Genomic DNA, 23949 nt, shown 5'->3' with positions numbered 1-23949 from the left:
GAAATATCCGAAATGGTTGTAGTTATACACGTGCCGTGCTCAACCAGTTAGCACACGTGTCAAACTCATTTCACGGATGGCCGAGTGTCTGCGGGTTTTCCCTTCACCCTTGCACTTAATTGATGACTTAAGGTAACTGATTAGTAAGTAACTCCCCTCACCTGGTAATTGAAAGTTAAAAAAACAAAAACCTGCAGTCACTCGGCCCACTGTGGAATGAGTTTGACACCCCTGAGCTAGCAAGTCGGAAATGTCCGAGTTTCCTAGTTCCGACTAGCACGTGAATGAGGCATCGTTCCCCTCTCCGCCACAAAGTGCTGAACATAGACTACGCAATTTACTGTTATTGATACCAGCTGTCAGTCTATTAGTCCCAGTCCGTTCATGTGCAGCATGTTAACTATACGCATTTGTATCCACTGATCTGCAAATAACCCGAATGGCTAAGCTTTCTGTGCGTAAATCCTGTGCGTCAGTTTGGAGAGTATTGAAAGTTCGCCACGCATGGGCTGTTGGATTCTAATGGATGCTCATGAGTGAGCTGTTGGTTTCTGTGATAAATTATAATTTTAACATCCAACAACGGAAATCAAATTCCCACGTGGGCTATTGTCGCGTTCAAGTGATACTCGAACGAGTAAACTAAGATGTCCCACTTGCTTACTTGGTTGTAGTTCCGAGTTTCCTAGTTCCGACTAGTATTTGAACGCAGCAAAAGTCCCTGATATTAAACGTCTCCTTCACACCGCCATTCTTTCTTTCATTCTTCCCTACTTTCTTCATTTTCTATATAACGCGACTGGCGAAAAGCTTTTCAAAAGTAATATAAAGCCTACAAAGCAATGCTGTTTTAGATCTCAAATTTAATGTGATCAGCCTATTTAACTTTTTTGAGCTCTTGGTTGTTTCCTATTTTGTGTTTTTATTTAGTTGACTTCACATTTAATTGGGAAGGTATATTTTATTCGATAACAACAGCATGCTTTACTGCATCCTGTTAAAGGCCGTTGCTGAGTTTCGACCATCTGGTCTGGCTCCAAAGTTAGTGTCCATCGCAGTGCATGGTAGTAAAAAAACATAATTTGTGATAACAGTGTCCTGTCCTAATTATTTAATGTTAAAAAAAAATCACGTTCATGATTTTGGATGTAAAAAATATATAATTTGTGCAATAGTGCAAATATAAAATAAATAGTGTAACATCTTATTATTTTAGTTATAATGTGTAATTCTTCTTTACTCACTCCCCTGCTCGCTGAATAATTTTTAAAAGGCAAGCCACGAAACCCCTATCTTCTGTTTCACACACACCTCTCCACCTGTGGCATTGTGTAGGACAGCCAATGCAAAACTGGAGAGACCATTAGAAGCCAAAACCCGCACAAATAAACTTTTGCACAAGAATCGTTGCGACAAGTTTATTTCATAATTGAGTAGCCTACTTTTGCAGATTGGAGCGGTCTATTTTTCAGCTGTGAAATTATAATAATTTAAATGTGGTGCATATCTCTTGGCAACGGCCCAAGACACATTCTTATGTAGGGTATTTTTCCAGGATTTTGTACAGAGCTGGGCACATTGAGGGGCTTCCTGTGTGGGAAGAACATTCCTGAACTCCAGGACAGCGTGATAGATATGTGGATCTCTTAGTAACAGAGCCAAAGCCCACCCGGGGATGGAGGGGGCTCGGTTGGCTCTCTATATAACCTTATTCTGCTTTAGGGGTCACACACTCGGTGTGCTTTTTGGAGGAGAAGAGGGAGATCCATATAGGAGTAACAGTAGCTGGCAACGATGGTATCTTTGGGGCTGCAGATTTCCCGGTGCTGGGCTGGGTGGGGAACATCATCTGCATCCTCCCCATGTGGAAAGTCTCGGCCTTCATCGGAAACAACATTGTGGTGGTGCAGACCATCTGGGAGGCTCTGTGGATGACGTGCGTGGTGCAGAGCACAGGCCGTATCCAGTGTAAGGTCTACGACTCACCCCTCTCCTTGCCTCCGGACCTCCAAGCCGCCCGGGACATGGTAGTCATCGCCATCCTCTTGGCCCTGTTCGGGCTCCTGCTCTCGGTTGTCAGGGGGAAATGCACCACATGCGTCGGGGACCAGACGGCCAAGGCCCGGGTGGCCATCACTGCCGGGGTGTTCTTCCTTGTGGCTGGGGCGCTCTACAACTCCCTGGTACCCGACTCACAAAGGAGAGAGCTGGGCGCGTCCCTGTACTTCGGATGGGGCGCGTCAGGACCGCTCCTGATCGGGGGCGCGCTCCTTTGCTGTCAGTGCCCGTCGAGGGGAGACCTTCTATAATGGAGCGAAGTACATCGCGCCCAAGTCCTCTGCGTCGGGGATAGAATATTTATGAGTTTGTAAATTAAATATATATATATATGGAAAGGGTTTTTAGATTTTTTTTCGTTTTGTGAATTGTTTGTGCTACTAATTTCTTTGACTACTCTTTTTTGGAACGTGCGTTTCAAAATAGATGTGTGTTTTAGCCCATAAGTTCTCAAACTGTGGGTGAAAGTCGTACTAGTAGAATGCACAATTTCGAAATCAGTTCCTCCTCATGTTAGTCAATTCATACCTTTGAGCAGGGCTCTCCAACCCGGTTCCTGGAGAATTACCCTCCTGTAGGTTTTCCCTCCAAACGCAGTTGTAACTAACCTGATTCAGCTTTTCAACCAGCTAACTATTAGAATCGGGGCGGCAGGGTAGCCTAGTGGTTAGAGTGTTGGACTAGTAACCGCAAGGTTCAAGCCCCCTTGCTGACAAGGTACAAATCTGTCGTTCTGCCCCTGAACAGGCAGTTAACCCACTGTTCCTAGGCCGTCATTGAAAATAAGAATTTGTTCTTAACTGACTTGCCTAGTTAAATAAAGGTTAAAAAAAAACATTAAAAAAGGTGCGCTAGATGGAGGATGGATTGAAAACCTACAGGACGGTAGCTCTCCAGGAACAGGGTTGGACAGCCCTGGCTTAGAGTTATTTATAGCTTTTCAGAAATGTCCACATCAACTAGCTCATCTCAGCTAACGTTTTTAATTTGGCTGTTTTAAGCCCATAGATATTGTTGTATTTTTTTGTCACTCAAATATCAAATGAATACACATTAGACATGGCAAAATATATATTAGCTTTAAAATGGCAACATTTTCTTTGCACCCTATGAAAAACTGTGTAGAACTGCAGGTAATAAGCTTTGAACCTGCAAAATTATATCCACCAACAAGAGGGGTGTGAACAGTTTGTGTCACGAACTGTGCTTGTGCGCATAGAAATAGACGTGGCGAGTGCGCAGGGGGCGCGGGATGTTCCCCAATGCTGGAAGGGGGGACTGAGTGAAAAAGTTTAGGAACCTCTGCCTATGTATTGTGTATTGTTATAGCCTATAGCCTAGTTTACTTTATATACTATATTTTGCCGTTTGTTTAGCTTGCGCATTTAGAATGGTTATCGATTACATCAGAATAATAATTGAATAATAATTTCATACTGTTTTGAATTTTGACTGAGTTTTGCTCGAACTGTAAACAAACAACATCGTGGTTTTGTGGGGGGGATTTTCACAGATTTCTATCCCTTTTGGGACATTAGCCTACTTTTCCGTAAAATCTGCAAGGACATTGCAGTAAGGCACTTACTATTTGCTCTTAGAGTGTTGTTATTTAATATATATTTTTTAAGTTTGGCGGCAGGCTAGCCTAGGGGTTAGAGCGTTGGACTAGTAACCGGAAGGTTGCAAGTTCAAAACCCCGAGCCGACAAGGTACAAATCTGTCGTTCTGCCCCTGAACAGGCAGTTAACCCACTGTTCCTAGGCCGTTATTGAAAATAAGAATTTGTTCTAAACTGACTTGCCAGGTTAAATAAAGGTAAAATTATAAAAATATATATATATATATACATTTTTCTCAACGAATTTTGAAAACGGAATCCTTAGTGATGCTCAGCACATACATTATGTTAATATTCCTTTTCAGAAACCCGTCTTGAGGAAAACTGGGCAGGGGAATATTTATATCTATATTTGGACATTTATTTTCACCTGAAAAGGAACTGGTAAATGTGCGGTCTGTTGCCTACTGTATGTGAAAAGAGGCGCGCTCTCTGTTGCCATTAAACAGACATGGCTAGAAAGGATCCATCTTTTTTCAATTAATGTCAAAAGTGGATTTTTGTTGTTGTTGCATTTTAGCTAACCCTAACCCGTTTCCTAACAACCTAATTTCCCTAACCTTCTAAGTTAGTTATCCTAACCTGCTTTGTAAGTTATCCTAACCCGCTGCGAAAATTCAAATCAGACGTCAATTTGACAAAAAACTGGATTCCTCGTCAATGTGTTTCCAGGCGCGCGCAAACGGATTGTCTCGAGGTGTCGCCGAAATCTGTTGTATTCAGGGTTTTTTTTCTGTAAAATACTGTCACCCCACGAGGGGTCGAACAGCCTAACGGCGAAAAATGCCCTTGCCAATAGAAATTCCTCTTTAATCAATAGGTCTATGCGTCTACTTTGCGCAACTCGAATGAACAGAGAACAACAACGTAATTTAAACCATGATGCTAAATATTTATATTCAAACAGACATTTATTTTCGTTTTAAAATCTACTTTTATTTAAAATGTGGGGAAAAATGGGGAAAAATGCACATACTGAAAAGCATACAAAAGAGAGTACTCTTATAATAGGATACAGACAGAATGTAACATTCAATTTGAGCAGAAAAAATAAATGTTGTCACAGGAGGACATCAATGTAAAAACATTACAACTTCAAAGTCACCTAGCAACATTCAGAATATAGAAATATATCAAGCGGAGCAGACCCAACATCATATCACGTCATAAGATATAATATATACTTAGAACATAGAGCTGGCAATATGTAGAATAGACAAAACTTAGTATCATCTGCAAAAGAGCATCGGACAACTCAATAAGAGCATCAACATTTCATATGTAACACTGAACACCCCATCCTGTTCCTATATCCCCAGTCCCATCTTCCAAAAGCACCTGAACGCCTCCCCTTACTAGCTCTGACTTTGCTGATAGCTACTTTATTGAGGAAAAGTGTACATACTATGCCTGTGATATGTGGTTGTCCCACCAAGCGGTCTGAAGATGAATGGACTAACTGTAAGTCACTCTGGATAAGAGCGTCTGCTAAATGACTAAAATGTCAAATGTAAAAAATGTAGAATGTCCCCATATCCACCAGAGACTCTACTCCTCACTCACACATAGTTCATGGATGGAGATGTGGTCCGGACGGGGGCGAACTTAGCCGCCACATATGGCCTGCCCATGTTGCCCTCCTTGGGGGGGCAGTTGCAGCAGAGCAGACCCCCTCCCAACAGCAGCAGCCCTGCGGAGCCCCAGCCGATGTACAGAGCCGCCCCCAGCTCCCTCCTCTGGGCCTCTATCACCAAGGGGTTATAGAAGTCTCTGATCAGGGTATTGGCCGACCATGACACAGGGATGAAGATGAGGAGGCCACAGATGATGAAGACGATCCCGGCGATGATGCAGGCTTTGGCTTTGGCAGCCTCGTCCTCCATGCAGTTGGTGCACTTCCCCCCGACGATGGCCATCATGACGCCGCAGACGCCCACAATCACTGCCACGATGACCATAGCTCTGGCGGCCTGGAGGTCCTGGGGTAAGGCCAGCATGGAGTCATAGACCTTACACTGCATCTGGCCCGTGCTCTGAACCACGCAGTTCATCCATAACCCTTCCCAGATGACCTGAGCGGTGACGATGTTGGCTCCGACAAAGGCAGTGACCCTCCACATGGGCATGGCACAAGTGAGGATGGTCCCCAGCCAGCCAATCATAGCCAGCATTACTCCCATAATCTGGAGGCCCTGGGAAGCCATGGCTGAAGTATACAAAGTTCAAAGTTCAAGGTGTACTAGTGCCGCTGGTTACTACGGCTGGTACGCTGAATCTACTGCTGCTGTTGTACAGATGATCGACTTACACCCCTGCCCACATTTAGCCTCTACACGGTTATTTGTCAATGATTCGATCAAGTCAAACTGCTTCTGTCTAGACAATGCTGCACAGTCTCGAACACGGAAAGGTTGCAATGGAGGCTCTCCTCTCCTTCTTCTTCATCTGCCTCTTATTCCTTCAGACTGACCACTGGTGGTCTTCTTCCTTCTCTCTGATAGCCTGAGTTCTGGGATGACGAGGCGTAAACAGGATCTTATTATATAGAGCACACTTTGGAGGGAGGTGGGGAGGGTGGGGTTTGGGTTTCTATGCTCCCGAACAATAGAGGAATGAAGACACTGGATATCCCTGGGCCTTGTTTCCTGCTCTTTGTGTGTTTTATTCTGGTGATATGAGCTTTACTGAAGGATCTCAAGCAACGCTCCCAAACACAGGACAATGTCTCTCTCTCCAACCCCCACCTGAACACACACACACACAGTATTAACTTCAGTATGTTATTTCCAAGTCTGTCTTTACAGTGAGTGACATCCAACTGTGGATCCTGCGTAAAGACTGAAATTCAGTGGTGTAAAGTGCTTAAGTAAAAGTACTACTTAAGTCGTTTTTTGGGGTATCTGTACTTTACTATTTATATTTTTTAACAACTTTACTCCACTACATTCCTAAAGAAAATATGTACATTTTACACCCATACATTTCTCCTGACACCAAAAAGTACTTGTTACATTTCGAATGCTCAGGCAGGACGGAATTATGGTCCAATTCAAGCACTTATCAATAATAACGCATCATCCCTACTGCCTCTGATCTGGCGGAATCACTAAACACAAATACTGAAATTGTAAATAGTGCCCCTGGCTGTCCGTAAAAATAAAATAAACAACTAATAATAATCGTCAGTAAATAATAATAACAATTGTGCAGTCTGGTCTTCTTAAGATAAGGAATTTGATGTATAGCATTTACTTTTACTCAAATATGACAATTGAATACTTTATCCACCACTGTACCACCGATACTCTCAGACTTTTACCCAAGTAGTATTTTACTGGGTAACTTTTGCTTTTACTTGAGTCATTTTCTATTTAGGTATCTTTACTTTTACTCCACTGCTGAAATGTAAATGTATTGAGTAACTCATGAGACCAGAATGTTATACCTCCTCAGGGCAGTAGGAGGCAATGAATACATGCATTTGAGTAGTTTTACAATTCCACCTGAAAACGATATTTTGGGATTTGTTTCAATAGTTCATTGTTGACGTAGTCCCAAAATGTTTTGTTTGTCAGCACTCAAGTTTACAAGTTATATAACTTTCAAAATATGATTTCTTTATTTTGAAAGTTACATATCTTGAAAACTTGAGTGCTGACAAGCAAAACATTTTGGGACTACGTCATTAATGGACTAATTTTAAAAAAATAGCAAAGGATTGTTTTTGGGTGGAATTGTCCTTTAAGGAGGAAATACACCTGTGGCCTGTTTGAAGGGTCAAGAAGACCAACTGGTGCATTTTGTCACATGCCAAAAATGGACACTACTCTTGGTATTATGTAACGTATGATTTACTGGCAGAATAATGTTCTCAACTGTCCAACTTAGATTTTTTATTTGGTATTGAAAATCTGCACTTTTTGTGTTAACTAAAAGTGAACTAAAACAGGGAATACCTATTCACTTTTGGAGTCTGGGGATAGGAAAGGAGCACTCACTTTTACTCTGCAAGTAAAGGCCCCATACACCGGCTGTATGTAATAACACTTAAGATTTTCTGGGCTAACAATATAAGAAATAATACATAAAAAAACAAAATACTGCAAAGTTTCCTAAGGACTAGAAGCGAGGCGGCACTCTCTGGCGGCGCCATCTTGTTTATACCATGCAACGCAACTTATCTTAGGTTATAACTGAAGCTGGAGACTCTCACAAGCTTTAAGCACCAGCTGTCAGAGCAGCTCACAGATCACTGCACCTGTACATAGCTCATCTGTAAATAGCCCATCCAATCTACCTCATCCCCATACTGTATTTATTTATTTATCTTGCTCCTTTGCACCCCAGTATCTCAACTTGCAGTTTCATCTTCTGCACATCCTACCATTCCAGTGTTTAATTGCTATATTGTAATTAATTTGCCACCATAGCCTATTTATTGCCTTTACCTCTCTTATCCTACCGCATTTACACATGCTGTATATAGATTTTTCTACTGTATTATTGATTGCATGTTTGTTTATTCCATGTGTAACTCTGTGTTGTTGTTTGTGTCGACATGCTTTGCTTTATCTTGGCCAGGTTGCAGTTGTAAATGAGAACTTGTTCACAACTAGCCTACCTGGTTAAATTAAGGTGAAATAAAAATACAAATAAAAACTAATAGCCAGTAATTTAGGGCCTGATTCAGACTTAGGAAATGTATGGCTTTCCTACGTGCTTCTCAGTAGTTGGTATTCAGAATGACCTTATGCATAACAGGGTTTCCAGGCGTGGTTCCCTTGTGCTGAATAAATTATATTAAACTGCTGAAAACCCTCGGTGGCCAGCACATTTTCTTGTGGAGTTTCATTCAATAGGGTTTTCAGTACATTTATCAAAAGCCATCCACTTAAATTTGGTGTACCTTTTAACTTGAATTATCTCGACAGACTCACTAGAACATTAGTCACCAACCTTTTGTGAGTCAAGATCACTTTCTGATTCAAAATGCATGCCGAGATCCACCATTCTGATTTTTTTATTAACCCGACTTAAAAAATGTAAGCCTATGCAACATTATCCAATTAAAAACAGTAATGTAGCAATGAGGTTTGTGCAGTAAGCTATAGGCCCAATACATTTTCACCCCATACTGTCTTTGCTTGAATTTACCTGCCAATGCATTGATGTTCGGGACTGTTTTTTAAACGATATTACAAAATTTGAGGTAGGCTATATGATCACACCGGTAATAGATCCACTATGCGGCAGGTAGCCGCCATCATTGTAAATAAGAATTTGTTCTTAACTGACTTGCTTAGTTTAAAAAAAGACTTGTGATGAACAGCTGAGTGAGCACACGTTTAACGAATTAGCTTTTTATTTTACTGGTCTGATGGCGCTTGCATCTGATGGTCAGTCTCAGTGGAGGGAGAGAGCAGCAGACTGAGGGTCCATCTCTCAACATCCCTCCGCTCTCTCTTTCCTCCACTGACACTGACCAAAAAGGGACACCGTCTTCCAGCTGATGGCGAAACTCGAGTCGCACCGCATAATTTCTGCCTCATGCACAAATTCACCTTGTTACTCCAATGAACAGAGCAAGTGAAATATTCCTTGATATTAAATGATAATAATGACAATGAAAATGACAACGCCTATAGATACACTTTCCTAATTCATTACTGCTTGTTGTAGCGCTGAGTGGAAATAGGAAGAACGTGCATTTTATGACTTATAAAAGTATTGAAAACAAAGTGTTGACAGTGCTGAGTAAGAACTTAAACATATGAAGTCACTCATAAAAACAGCAGCTCTTTGCTGTATTCGTTGACAGTCTCTCTCTACTCATGGTTTTAATTTTTTTGAAATCCCACAGTACAATCTTTACTGTAGCTTTCTTTCATGCCTGCTACGTTCCTGCAGACTCGGTTATCTGAGCAATCTGATTGGCCAGTGGTAGACTTAGAGTACACTTGATTTCCTCCCCGGGCCCACCGGAAAGGCAGAGTTTGTTCCATCAGACACGTGAAATGGCAACAATGAGCCTAACCGGCGCGCAGGGCAGCTGCATTGGCTGCATCTACCACCAACAGCCCGAGTCTAATAAGAAAATTGTAAAAAATAGGAACACAAGGCTTTATCCTTGGGTTTTTTACAGAAATGTTTGGCGATTGACAAGTCGATCGTGATCGACCGGTTGGTGACCACTGCACTAGAATATATGGAGAGATCGTTCAGAAAATTAGAGATCAATGAAAGAAAGCCATGCAAATACACATCTCATTTTCAGCACCAATTGGTAGATTTAAAAATACTCTGATCTTGTATATTATTTAGGTTAGGAAAGTAATTTTGAATTATAATTTAAAAAAATGGGTTTGTAGAGCTTTTATGTACAACATATATTGATGGATCAATTGAAGTTGCCAAATTCAATTGTTCAATCTATGAAATATTGGAAGGTGAGAAAAGTGTACAATAGGGGTTAAACAGCAGTTCTATAAATCTATCCTAATAATCTTCACTAATCATGTGATGAAAACGGTCCAGTGGTCTTAAACTGTGGGCCAGGCTCCAGGTTTAAAACAGCTAATTATGGGTTCCATAATGATTAAAATAGGCTGCATGTCCCAAATTGTTGCACAACTTGTAATACGTTAGCCTGATATGATCCACTATTGCTAGCGATCCTGAGGAACAATCAGAAGAACGAGACAGAGCAAAGAAAGGTAAACTAATGATGTAATGGAGTGATACAAAATGTAAGGAGACTAACACTAAAGTGACAGTTATAAATGTAAGGAAACTAACCCTAAAGTGACAGTTATAAATGTAAGGAAACTAACACTAAAGTGAGTTAACAATGTAAGGAAACTAACACTAAAGTGACAGTTATAAATGTCAGGAAACTAACACTAAAGTGACAGTTATAAATGTAAGGAAACTAACCCTAAAGTGACAGTTATAAATGTAAGGAAACTAATACTTAAGTGGCAGTTATAAATGTAAGGAAACTAACACTAAAGTGACAGTTATAAAGTTAAGGAAACTAACACTAAAGTGAGTTAACAATGTAAGGAAACTAATACTTATGTGGCAGTTATAAATGACTGTGTAATGGCAGGTAGCCTACTGGTTAGAGTGTTGGACTAGAACCCGAAAGGTTGCTAGATCAAATCCCTGAGCTGACAAGGAAAAAAATCTTTCATTCTACCCATGAACAAGGCAGTTAACCCACTGTTCCTAGGCTGACATTGTAAATAAGAATTGGTTCTTAACTGACTTGCCTAGTTAAATAAAATTAAAACTGATGGTGGCTACCAATATATATTTTTATATACAGTGAAAAGTCAGGGGATATAAATAATTAAAACATTCTAGAAATCATAAACCAACTCGTCAGTTTTGGCGCTGTACTGTCATTGCTACAGAAGCCTATAGCTTGGGTCTTCAAATTTCATCCCTTCAAGTTATAAGTCCAGCATTTCATAAACTTCACTGTGGAAAAGGTGATATGTTGATATGCTTCAGTTTGCTGCCATATGACAGGTTTCACATTGGTCTCCAGTGATCACAAGGTCAAATATATCTAAAACAATTGATTTCTCATTTACCTAGCTCTTATCAAAAGTTCTTATCAATAGCTCTTATCAAAAGCTCTTATTAATAGCTCTTATCAATAGCACTTATCAATAGCACTTATCAATAACACTTATCAATAGCACTTATCAATAGCTCTTATAAATAGCACTTATCAATAGCACTTATCAATAGCTCTTATCAATGGCTCTTATCAATAGCTCTTATCAATAGCACTTATCAATAGCACTTATCAATAGCTCTTATCAATTTGTAAATTACAGTGCATGTAGAATGGTGTTACTTCTATCAGAAATAATTAACGTAGATGTCGTTCCACTTGGAACCGACAGGTTGCTCAACCTTATTCATCATTTCATCCCACGTAAAGGTGGTGGAATTAAGTCAAGGTCAGAATATCTGTATACACACCGCCGCCAGACCTTCATTTATTTGATCTCCACGCCAAACGAATAGCGGGTGAATGGCGTGCTGTTTTCTTGCTTAAGTTGTTTTTGAACCCAACTTTGAACCTAAATCTAATGACGTAGTGAAATGTTTTGTTGTTGATTTCACATTGAATTCACGGTAGTTGACAACTCAACCAAATGTAAATCAAAATTAGATGTGTTGAACTGATGTCTATGCCCAGTGGGACGTTCAATTTACAAGTGCTCAACTCAAATCAAATTGTATTTATCACTTGCGCCGAATACAACAGGAAAGTAATACAGTGAAATGCTTACTTACAAACCCTTAACCAACAATGCAGTTCAAGAAATAGAGTTAAGAAAATATTTACTAAATATACTAAAGGGAAAAAAATGTAATTATTAAAAGAACAACAATAAAATAACATTAACGAGGCTATATACAGTGGGTACCAGTACCGAGTCAATGTACAGGGGTACAGGTTAGTAGTGTTAATTGAGGTAATATGTACATGTAAAACAATTGTGACTATACATAGATAATTAACAGTGAGTAGCAGCAGGGTCAATGCAAACAGTCTAGGTGGTCATTTGATTAGCTGTTCAGCAGTCTTATGGCTTGGGGGTAGAAGCTGTTAAGTAGCCTTTTGGTCCTAGACTTGGCACTCCGGTACCGCTTGCTGTGCGGTAGCAGAGAGAACAGTCTGAATAGGGTAGGAATTCCCCCCTTAGATAGTACAACTGCAGGGAAAAATACCTGAGAAATATTTTGTTTTATGGACATAGTTTAATATTTACTTGCTATTTAGTTGAATTAAAGTTATTGCATCTGATAGAAATAAAGTGCTGAAATACTTCTCATCTTGAATATGGTGCTGATGAAATGCCATCAAAACATACATTCAAATACATAGGGAAGATATTTATTTACAGTTTCAGAACTATCTATTGTAACTCATACACTTTAAGAAAAGCTACACATGACAATATTAACAATAACATGAACACACACACACGCGCGCGCACGCACGCACGCACGCACGCACGCACGCACGCACGCACGCACGCACACACACACACACACACACACACACACACACACACACACACACACACACACACACACACACACACACACACACACAGCCAAACCAGCCCAGGACAATGTTGCAGACTGCATGGGGTTGTTTTTAAGGAATTCAGTTCCTTCTTCAGGTCTAAGTCGAGAATATACAGGTTCAGACAATATTCATGCAAAGACTTATGGGATAGAATCCTCTTGTTCTAAAGTATATTTTATACCTAGCTTCAGCTGTGGTTCACTTTCAACTGTAACTTCCGTGGACTCTTTAGTCACTGTGGTCCTCCTCTTTGCTCATCACCTTCAAATATCCTCATTATCAAACCTTCCTAATACAGCAGCACCATAGTGCCAGAATAGAGTCAATTTATACACAGCTGGATCTCAGCTACAGACAGACAGTCTCCCATGGCAGACAGTCTCCCATGGCAGACAGTCTCCCATGGCAGACAGACCTCGCTCTCTTCTCTTCCACTCTTGCTCTTCCATTCTTCTCTCTCTCCCTCTCTTCCTTTCTCAGACGTAGTCTTTTCCAGAGGCTGGCCCCAAGGTTTCAGAGCGAGGGGACTTGTTGTACCTGGCGGTGTAGGATCCCTCGTCCTTCTCGGGGCAGTTGAAGCAGAGCAGGCCTCCTCCAATCAGCAGCAGGGCAGCTGCCCCCCAACCCATATAGAGCGCGCCCCCCAGCTCCCTCTTCTTAGCGCTTACCAGGTGCGGGTTGTAGAAGTCCTGGATGATGCTGTGGGCCGTCCAGCAGACAGGGATCAGACACAGAACCCCAGCAATGATGAACACCACCCCAGACGCCACGCCCACTTTAGCCTTGGATGCCTCGTCCTCCACGCAGTTGGTACACTTTCCCCCGGCTACAGCCAATAGGATGGCGATGATGCCGGAGAGGATGGCGATGACAGTCATGGCTCTGGCAGCCTGAAGGTCCTGGGATAAGGCCAACATGGAGTCATAGATCTTACACTGCATCTGGCCCGTGCTCTGAACCACGCAGCTCATCCAGATACCCTCCCAGATGACCTGAGAGGTGATGATGTTGCTGTCAATGAAGGCGGAGACCCTCCACATGGGCATGGCGCATTCAATGATAGTCCCGATCCAGCCAATGACCCCCAGGGCCGTGCCCAGCATCTGTAACCCAGCTGACACCATATTGGATCCGGTAGGCGTTGGTTTCTCTGTTTGTCTGCGTGTCTGAGTGAAACTGTATGGCCTTTTGTCTTTGTCTGTGTCTCCTCTCTCTCTATGTGGCATAGAGGTTCTTTGTCCTCTCTCTGTGTAATCTGAATACAGTGGGTGGTCGTCTCCATGTGCTGCTCTAGGTCTGAGTCCGAATGGGGGAGGACTACCAAGAGTACAGGTACTTATAACCTCCACCTCAGGATGGAGGGAGGGAGGGAGGGAGGAGAGAAGGGGCCATGCTTGAGATCACCTAACAGCGAACCTGCTCTATTGTCTCGCTCTCTCTCTCTCTCTCCAACTTTCCTCCTTCCCCTCTCCTAGTTCAATCTCTTTCCTCCTCTCTCTCTCTGACAACAATAGCATGTACAATTTAATCTATAATTCAATTCCTAGAGCATCATAAGACAATATAGTCAACAGTATCCCATGACAAAAAAAACACATGCCAAATTTGCAGTTTCACATGTGAAATATCTGTTTTCACATGTTGAGTTTAAATTTCACACGTGAAACCATATTTTCACATCTATTAAATTTAGAGTTCACATGTTAACATCACATTTTGTAATGACTCTCGTGGGTTGAAGAAGGAGACCAAGGTGCATCGTGGTTTTTAATAAACTGAACACCGCAACAAAATAACAAAGTAGAAAAACGAAAGCGCACAGTTCTGTCAGGCAACAAAACAGCTAAACAGAAAATAACTCCCCACAAAACCCAAACGGAAAATCACAACTTATATATGATCCCCAATCAGAGACAACGATAGACAGCTGCCTCTGATTGGGAACTACACTCGGCAAAAACAACAAAGAAATAGAAAACATAGATTCTCCCACTCGAGTCACACCCTGACCTAATCAAACATAGAGAATAAATAAGGCTCTCTAAGGTCATGGCGTGAGACATTTTCACAAGTGAGGAGAATAACATGTTTTCACCTTACGTGAATATCTCACTTTCACATGTGGAATTGCAAGTTCACATAAAAAACTATTCACATGTGAAAATCAAACACATGTGAAAATCAAACACATGTGAAAATCAAACACATGTGAAAATCAAACACATGTGAAAATCAAACACATGTGAAAATCAAACTTGCAGGTTCACATGTAAGAAAACACATGATTGTTTTTCACATGTGAATTTGCAATTCCAAATGTTCAAATGGTGAAATAGTTCTGCTGTATGAAGGTCACTGCCTGTTAAGGGGCAGTCCTTGATACTATGTACCCATGGATTTTTTTAAAGAACGTAAGGTAAAATGTGTCATGACCTTAGTTCAACTGTTGTCAGAACTCAAAACATAAGATTGCTTTACGCCAATGTTTCTAGGGCCGCCAGAGAACATGTGGTGAGACCGCATATGCCCCAGTAGTTTTCAACCCACTTTCAAAGCAGCAGCACCGACTAGGACAGTTACTTCTCAGCGCATTTTTGCGTTACAATTCAACATTTACCTGCTCGCAGTCTACCATTGAAATCCATTGAAGACTACAACGCAGAAAAGTTGCGCTATTTGTATTTTAGCAATATGATTTGTCGTTCATTCAAGCTCCACTATGCTCCCACGGTACACAACTTCTCGAGCACAAGAGCAGAAGTTGATAGCTATGTGTATGTGTGTATCACTGTAAATGTAACAGTTTTTAAATTGTAATAAGAATGTTGTACTGCAGGAAATCAGTAGGAATGAGGATTCTTTGACAAATTCAAAGTTTGCTCACACAACAGTAAATCAGTGACTGTTAGAGAGAGAGAGAGAGAGGGGGGGTTCTTCCTAGATAGTGGAGGGCTTTAAGACTTCCCAAATGTGCCTAATTTATTTATTAATAACTTTTCATGTTCAAAATTGTGCACTCTCCTCAAACAATAACATGGTATTATTTCACTGTAATAGCTACTGTAAATTGGACAGTGCAGTTAGATGAACAAAAATTGAAGCATTCTGCCAATATCAAATATGTCCTGGGAAATTGTCTTGTTACTTACAACCTCATGCTATTTACATTAGCCTACGTTAGCTCAACCTCATGCTATTTACATTAGCCCACGTTAGCTCAACCTCATGCTATTTACATTAGCCTACGTTAGCTCAAGCTCATGCTATTTACATTAGCCTACGTTAGCTCAAGCTCATGCTATTTACATTAGCCTACGTTAGCTCAACCGTCCGGTGGAAGAGACACTAACACAGTCGAACACAATCTAAATTGCACCTGGGCTGGAATAATACATTGTGGCCTTTCTTTTGCATTTCAAAGATGATGGTACAAAAAAAATCCATAAACTTCCAAGTGTTTCTTTTCAAATGGTGCCGAGAATATGCATATCCTTTCATTGGGGCCTGAGCTACAGACAGTTAGATTTGGGTATGTTAATTTTAGGTGAAAATTGAGAGAGAGAGATTAGTATAACCTTCCAAATAAAGGACTGCCTTTCTCTGCCTCTCTGTCTGTCTACACACACAGAAGGTCAGTAGAAATAGAACAGTTGTTTACTCTCTATGGGGAGGTCTGTAAAGGGCAGATCAACACACAGAGAGTCAGTGTATAGCCAAATACATTTCCTTAAACCCCATGGATCCTGCTGAGGAATATGAGACACCAACACCATGGATCCTGCTGATGAATATGAGACACCAACACCATGGATCCTGCTGAGGAATATGAGACCCAACACCATGGATCCTGCTGAGGAATATGAGACCCAACACCATGGATCCTGCTGAGGAATATGAGACCCAACACCATGGATCCTGCTGAGGAATATGAGACCCAACACCATGGATCCTGCTGAGGAATATGAGACCCAGCACCATGGATCCTGCTGAGGATCATGAGACACCAACACCATGGATCCTGCTGAGGAATATGAGACCCAACACCATGGATCCTGCTGAGGAATATGAGACCCAACACCATGGATCCTGCTGAGGAATATGAGACCCAACACCATGGATCCTGCTGAGGAATATGAGACCCAACACCATGGATCCTGCTGAGGAATATGAGACCCAACACCATGGATCCTGCTGAGGAATATGAGACCCAACACCATGGATCCTGCTGAGGAATATGAGACCCAACACCATGGATCCTGCTGAGGAATATGAGACCCAACACCATGGATCCTGCTGAGGAATATGAGACCCAACACCATGGATCCTGCTGAGGAATATGAGACCCAACACCATGGATCCTGCTGAGGAATATGAGACACCAACACCATGGATCCTGCTGAGGAATATGAGACCCAACACCATGGATCCTGCTGAGGAATATGAGACCCAACACCATGGATCCTGCTGAGGAATATGAGACCCAACACCATGGATCCTGCTGAGGAATATGAGACACCAACACCATGGATCCTGCTGAGGAATATGAGACCCAACACCATGGATCCTGCTGAGGAATATGAGACCCAACACCATGGATCCTGCTGAGGAATATGAGACCCAACACTAACTATACTGAACAAAAATATAAACGCAAGCTGTAAAGTGTTTCTCTTTTGCCAAGACAATCCCAAAAACCTGACAGGTGTGGCATATCAAGGAGATAATTAAACAGCATGATCATTACACAGGTGCACCTTGTGCTGGGGGACAATAAAAGGCCACTCTAAAATGTGCAATTTTGTCACACAATGACACAGAAGTCTCAAGTTGTGAAGGCGCTTGCAATTGGACGGCAGGAACGTCGACCAGCGCCGTTTACAGAGAATTTAATGTTAATTTCTCTACAATAATTCTCCTCTAACTTCGTTTTAGAGAATTTGGTAGTACGTCCAACCGGCCTCACAAACGCAGACCACGTGTAACCACGCCAGACCAGGACCTCCACATCTTCACCTGCGGGATCGTCAGAGGGGGGAGGGCAAGGGTGCTGAGGAGTATTTATGTCTGTAATAAAGCACTTTTTGGGGAAAAACTCATTCTGATTGGCTGGGCCTGGCTATGCCCTCCCAGGCCCCCCCTTGGCTGATATCCTTATATAAACTGTAACTGAGCAAGATATTTGAAATTGTTGCATTTTGCTTTTATATTTTTGTTCAGTATATTTCAGAAGATCCCTGGGTGACCCGACTGTAAAAAAAAGGTGCTTAGAGAAACTTACTAACTTACTAATTTCTACTGAAATTGACTTCACTAACCAAACCAGAACAAAAGTCATTCCTCACTACTCAGACACAGACACTAACGAGGAACTAGGTGGAAATGAGGAGCCTGAGGAGATCAACCCAATGTTAGAATTACCATCAAATATGAGGAAGAGGTCATAGTTATGTCTGCAGCTGTGACCAAATGGGGGGGGACAGACCAAGTTATTTTGCCCTAGTTATATATGAATGAAGCAGAAGTGAAGTTGACATTTTATGGTAAATATGTCAGACTGGTGTCTGCATTTGATAAGAGATGTCAGGTATAAACTAGACCTAGGGTTTGCAGGACAGACACGAAGAGGAAGTGAAGGGTATGAAAACAAGAAGTAACTGGCATGCAGCTGTCCAGGGGCCCTTACCGACTGTTTCTGACTGTTGTTTTTACCCAAATGTGTTGGCCAAAGCTTTATAGGGCAATTATATATTTCATAATTGCCTGAAAAAATGTATTTAAACATAAAAGAAAGATGTATTTTAATTGTGTGATGTTAATAATAATTATATCAGTTAATTTACAGGTGAAATGTCAGTTTTGGAGTGTAGGGATTCCCCTCGAAGACATTTTGAAACGGTTGAGCCAAATCTCTAAATCCACCCAGCTTACATGGGTGATGATAGAATCTAACATTTGACCCACTAACATCTGGTTGTCAACTCAAATAACCTGCATACTACTTACACCATGATAAGACCTTGGCCCTGTCCAAAAACAACCCCGGGGTGGGAAGAAGAACGAGGTTCCACCAAATGAAGTTAGGAGACAGCACAAGAGTTGCAATTTAATAAGAGTTGCATTTTATTGTAAATAATAATGGAAAAGCAGTTTACCTATAAAAACATCCCACTTCAACCCCAGCCCTTAGACAGCATGCTTACATCTCTCTCTCAAGTGGGATTCTATTCTGTGCATCACTGAGTCACCACATGGTAATACTTTTTGTATGGCCATTTTGAGTAAGTCTTACTGATTCAAAGAACAACATCAGTCCTGAAAAGCACCAGTGTGGATGCAGTCTTTTATTCCAGCCAGGCAGTAACACACCTGATTCAACTGATTTCTAAGTGTAGCTATTATATATCGTCATATTCCTTATGACTATACTGCATGTATTGCTTACACCTATTGCTTACAGTGGTAGAATGGCTAAGATAAATTCAGGTTGTGTAAGACATGACTTAGGGAATCAGAGTCAGATTTCAACTCAGGTTTTTGTTTCATGAAGCAGCAACAGCAGCAGAGTATAGTTCCTCCTATCAGAAGCAGTGAAGCAGCCCATCTGTTAAATTCAGCTGAGAACGTAAGGTTATTACTCCGCAGGAAGTTCTCAGGGTTCGAGTTTTGTGTCAAGTCAAGGACAACCAAGAAGATCAAGATCAGGTGGATGAGACCGGCCAGGATGAAGAATATTCCGCCAAAGATAATCACTTCAGCTTGAGACGTATTCATATTCCTCTGGGTACAGTTGGTGCACTTTGTTCCTGAGATGGAGAATATCATCCCTAGCAACCCTAGAATAATGGAGAAGTAGGTGATGATCTGAACCAGACTGACCTCTGTACTGTGGAAAGTCCATCACTCCCAATGTAAACAAAGCACAGGGCACTATAGAGACAATCCATCCTATGACTCCCGTAGTGATGCCCATGATCTCCATGCCCTTCAACATGCTGGCTCCCTGCGAGTGTCTCTTGAGTGTGAGTGTGAAACAAATAATTTTAAGGTTCGATCCATGGACTGAAATGAACTATACTATAGACTAAATAGACTAATGATAACAGTTTCATAAAAATGGTTGAAATAATTATACACTATGATATATGTTTCAGTCAGAAGGTCCCAGTCACTGACTGTAGGCTTGTGGTTAATGTGGTGAACATGAACAGGAAATGCCCAGCAGCAACCAGGAAACACTTTCCTGTCAGATACGTTTTTAATTTGAACATCTTTAACAGGATTAAACAATCAACCTCTGATTCAATTCTTCTCCACTTAAATTCATCCCATTTTAAAGAAGCATAAAGAGAAGTATCAATACTGGTATATGACATCAGAGAGGAAAGAGTGAGAATATGTCCCTTCATTGCAGAGTCTCCTCAGGAACTCCCAGTCTAAATTAACTGAATATTTGAACACAATATGTCATAAACTCCTCTTTGACCTGTTAAAGACACGGTGGAACAATGACAATGTTGCTTTCACACCTATCTGGTCCTTTCCGACTTTTTAACATTGAACAGAAAGGATAGAGGCCGTTTTATCATAGAATTACATATAGAATCACAATTATATTCTCTCCATTGTTTTCATTAAAAGAAAGTACAGCCTCTCTGTTAAAGCAGTAGCAGCAGCAGCTGCACCAGACTATGATCCCAACACAATATGACATAAACTCCTATATGACCTGTTGAAGACAGAGCTGTTAGCGGGAGGTTGATTGAGTCATTGTTGAGTCTGGCTGGTTCCTCTTGTAGATACAGCAGCAGAGTATAGTCCCTCCAATCAGGAGCATGGAGGCAGACCACCTACAGACTCAGCTAAAATAACCAGGTCATGCTGGGTAAACAGGACGAATGGGTAGCGCTTCAGGTGGACATCCATTCTTAAGTAATGTTCAACCAAAAACACAGTGGTGAGCTGCAGGATACCAGCCAGGATGAAGAATGTTCCAACGATGAACCTGGCCTTGACCCTGTTACTCTTGATGCAGTTACAGCAGCTGGTCCCAAAGATGGAGCCCATCACTCCTAGAGCTCCCAGGATGGAGGAGATGGAGGTCGTGATCAGAACCTTCCAAATGTTCCTATATTGGGGTTCCGGATAATAACTGAATGGGACCAATATAGAGAGAGTACAGGGTGCTAGGGAGACTATCCATCCAAAGATTCCCATCATCCATCCAAACACTCCCACAGTGACGCCCAGTATGACCCCTCCAATCAGGAGCAGGGCAGCCGCCACCCAGCCGAAGTACAGCGAGGCCCCCATCTCAGGCTTTCCTTCGATCCGAATGCGAAAGTCGATGATGATAAATCTACCTGGCCGACCACTCCAACAGCCATTACGACCAGGTCCACCTCTGCACGGCAGAAATCACAACTTTTACAAGGACCCTAAAGGACGTCACCCTCAACCGTCGCCCCAGCACCTCACAATGGATGCCCCGCCCAGACTAGCTAGACACCCTCTCAGACCTGCAAGACCCCCTCCCGAAGGACCTGCCCCGAGAGAATCCACGCCAAAAGGACACCAAGACCACAGCATTACCAGCCACACTCCAACCAGCTAAGACCACCCCAAGCAAACCCTGGCCACACCATATATAGGCCCCCCATATCAGACCTATCAAATCAAATTTATTTATATGGCCCTTCGTACATCAGCTGATATCTCAAAGTGCTGTACAGAAACCCAGCCTAAAACCCCAAACAGCAAGCAATGCAGGTGTAGAAGCACGGTGGCTAGGAAAAACTCCCTAGAAAGGCCAACACCTAGGAAGAAACCTAGAGAGGAACCAGGCTATGTGGGGTGGCCAGTCCTCTTCTGGCTGTGCCGGGTGGAGATTATAACAGAACATGGCCAAGATGTTCAAATGACCTATGCCCCTTCTGCCCACCCCATGCCCCCTGCCCCAGCGGCAAGGATCTCAACATGACAGCAGGACATATGCTCAGGCCGTGAAAAAAGCAACAGGCCCAACCCCTGCTATTACACCCGCCCAAAGCCCATCCTGCGACCCCTTAGGTCGCAGGATGTATCAGATGCTCAACATGTTCTGCTCACACCTACTGTGATGGTCCAGGCCTATACCACACAAAAACAACACTAGACACTATGGAACACAAACACTTTTACTATCTCATCCTGGAATATACAAGGTCTGAGGTCATCTGCCTTTGGCCTAGAGGAACCAGGAACCAGGAACCCAGACCTCATCAAATAAATTGGAAATACAGACAAAAGAAACATGGTACAAAGGAGACAGACCCACTGGTTGCCTTCTAGGTTGCAGAGGGCTGGTAGTCCCATCCACTCTATTAACATTTGTTAAAACAGGAACTAAAGACTACCAGAACCCACTGGATTCTCCAATTACACTGAATTAACTACAGGACAAATTCAAACCCTTAATCCCCAAAACGCCTGTGGTGTTGATGGTATCCTAAATGAAAGGATAAAATATACAGACCACAAATTATAATTGGCTATACTTAAACTCATTCACATCATCCTCAGCTCTGGCATCTTCCCCAATATTTGTAACCAAGGGCTGATCACCCCAACCCACAAAAGTAGAGACAAATTTGACCCCAATAAGTATGCAGGATACAAGTCAACAGCAACCTTGGGAAAATCCTCTGTCATCTTTAATGGGTTGGCAGGTAGCCTAGTGGTTAGAGTGGTGGGCCAGCAACCGGAAGGTCAGCGCAACACCCTGCGCTGACAAAGTAAAAAAAGAAGTTCTTCCCTTGAACAAGGCAATTGACCCCTGGTAGGCTGTCATTGTAAATAAGAGTTTGTTCTTAACTGGCCTAGTTAAATGAAGTAGAAAAATGACAGCAGACATAATAGTACATTTCCTCAGTGAAAACAATGTACTGAGCAAATGTCAAATTACCATATGACAGAACACGTATAAACCATGTACACCCTAATTGACAAACAAAAGGCTAAGCCTTCTCAAGCTTAGTTGATTTCAAAAATGTTTTTGACTCAGTTTGGCATGAGGGTCTGCTATTCAAATTGATGGAAAGTGATGTTGGGTTAAAAACACATGACATTATTAAATCCATGTACACAAACAACAAGTATGTGGTTAAAATGAAAAAAAAAAACACATTTCTTTCCACATGGCTGGAGGTTGAGACAGGGATGCAGCTTAAGCCCCACCCTCTTCAACATATATATCAACGAATTGGCGAGGGCAGTATAACAGTCTGCCGCACCTGGCCTCACCCTACTAGAATCTGAAGTCAAATGTCTACCGTTTGCTGATGATCTGGTGCTTCTGTCCACAGGAGGGCCTACAGCAGCACCTAGATATTCTGCACTGATTCTGTCAAACCTGGGCACTGACAGTAAATCTCAGTGAGACAAAAAAAAAGTGTTCCAAAAAAGGTCTAGTTGCAGGACTACAAATATAAAATCCATCTAGACACTGTTGCCTTAGAGCACACAAAAACATTATACTTACCTCGGCCTAAATGTCAGCGCCACGTGTTACTTCCACAAAGAGGTGACCTGGCCAGTAGACACAGGGACATGGAGAGAGTTCAGTAATGACTCAGTTCACAGCAGTATCCAGTAGACACAGGGACATGGAGAGAGTTCAGTAATGACTCAGTTCACAGCAGCATCCAGTAGACACAGGGACATGGAGAGTTCAGTAATGACTCAGTTCACAGCAGTATCCAGTAGACACAGGGACATGGAGAGTTCAGTAATGACTCAGTTCACAGCAGTATCCAGTAGACACAGGGACATGGAGAGAGTTCAGTAATGACTCAGTTCACAGTAGCATCCAGTAGACACAGGGACATGGAGAGAGTTCAGTAATGACTCAGTTCACAGCAGCATCCAGTAGACACAGGGACATGGAGAGAGTTCAGTAATGACTCAGTTCACAGCAGTATCCAGTAGACACAGGGACATGGAGAGAGTTCAGTAATGACTCAGTTCACAGCAGTATCCAGTAGACACAGGGACATGGAGAGAGTTCAGTAATGACTCAGTTCACAGCAGCATCCAGTAGACACAGGGACATGGAGAGAGTTCAGTAATGACTCAGTTCACAGCAGCATCCAGTAGACACAGGGACATGGAGAGTTCAGTAATG

The 23949-nt window shown here is 42.1% G+C and overlaps 2 protein-coding genes and 1 pseudogene across 2 annotated transcripts in view; 2 read left to right on the top strand and 1 right to left on the bottom strand.

The window, feature by feature from the left end:
• LOC112231423 overlaps nucleotides 1–23949 on the top strand; it is a gene marked incomplete in the record, with an annotated part of 690592 nt that overhangs the window by 467506 nt on the left and 199137 nt on the right.
• Nucleotides 71–2766, top strand: LOC112231431 (annotated as a pseudogene).
• LOC112230627 (claudin-4-like) lies at nucleotides 4593–14083 on the bottom strand. The gene is made up of 2 exons (XM_024396900.2): nucleotides 13432–14083; nucleotides 4593–5882 (listed from the first exon to the last, which is right to left on the bottom strand). Exons 1-2 carry the CDS (start codon nucleotides 14015–14017, stop codon nucleotides 5236–5238), a joined length of 1233 nt encoding a protein of 410 aa, XP_024252668.2. The 5' UTR covers nucleotides 14018–14083; the 3' UTR covers nucleotides 4593–5235.

The sequence above is a fragment of the Oncorhynchus tshawytscha genome, linkage group LG33 (assembly GCF_018296145.1).
Source record: "Oncorhynchus tshawytscha isolate Ot180627B linkage group LG33, Otsh_v2.0, whole genome shotgun sequence".
Taxonomy (NCBI): Eukaryota; Metazoa; Chordata; class Actinopteri; order Salmoniformes; family Salmonidae; genus Oncorhynchus; species Oncorhynchus tshawytscha.
This window is presented reverse-complemented; position numbering and strand designations above follow the sequence as displayed.

Excerpts from the sequence above, each read along its gene's own strand:
- LOC112230627 (XM_024396900.2), bottom strand. The coding sequence starts at position 14,017 with ATGCCACATAGAGAGAGAGGAGACACAGACAAAGACAAAAGGCCATAC. Across the intron at positions 5,883-13,431 it reads TAAGAAGAGGGAGCTGGGGG|CCATGGCTTCCCAGGGCCTC; the intron begins GCGCGCTCTATA and ends TGTATACTTCAG.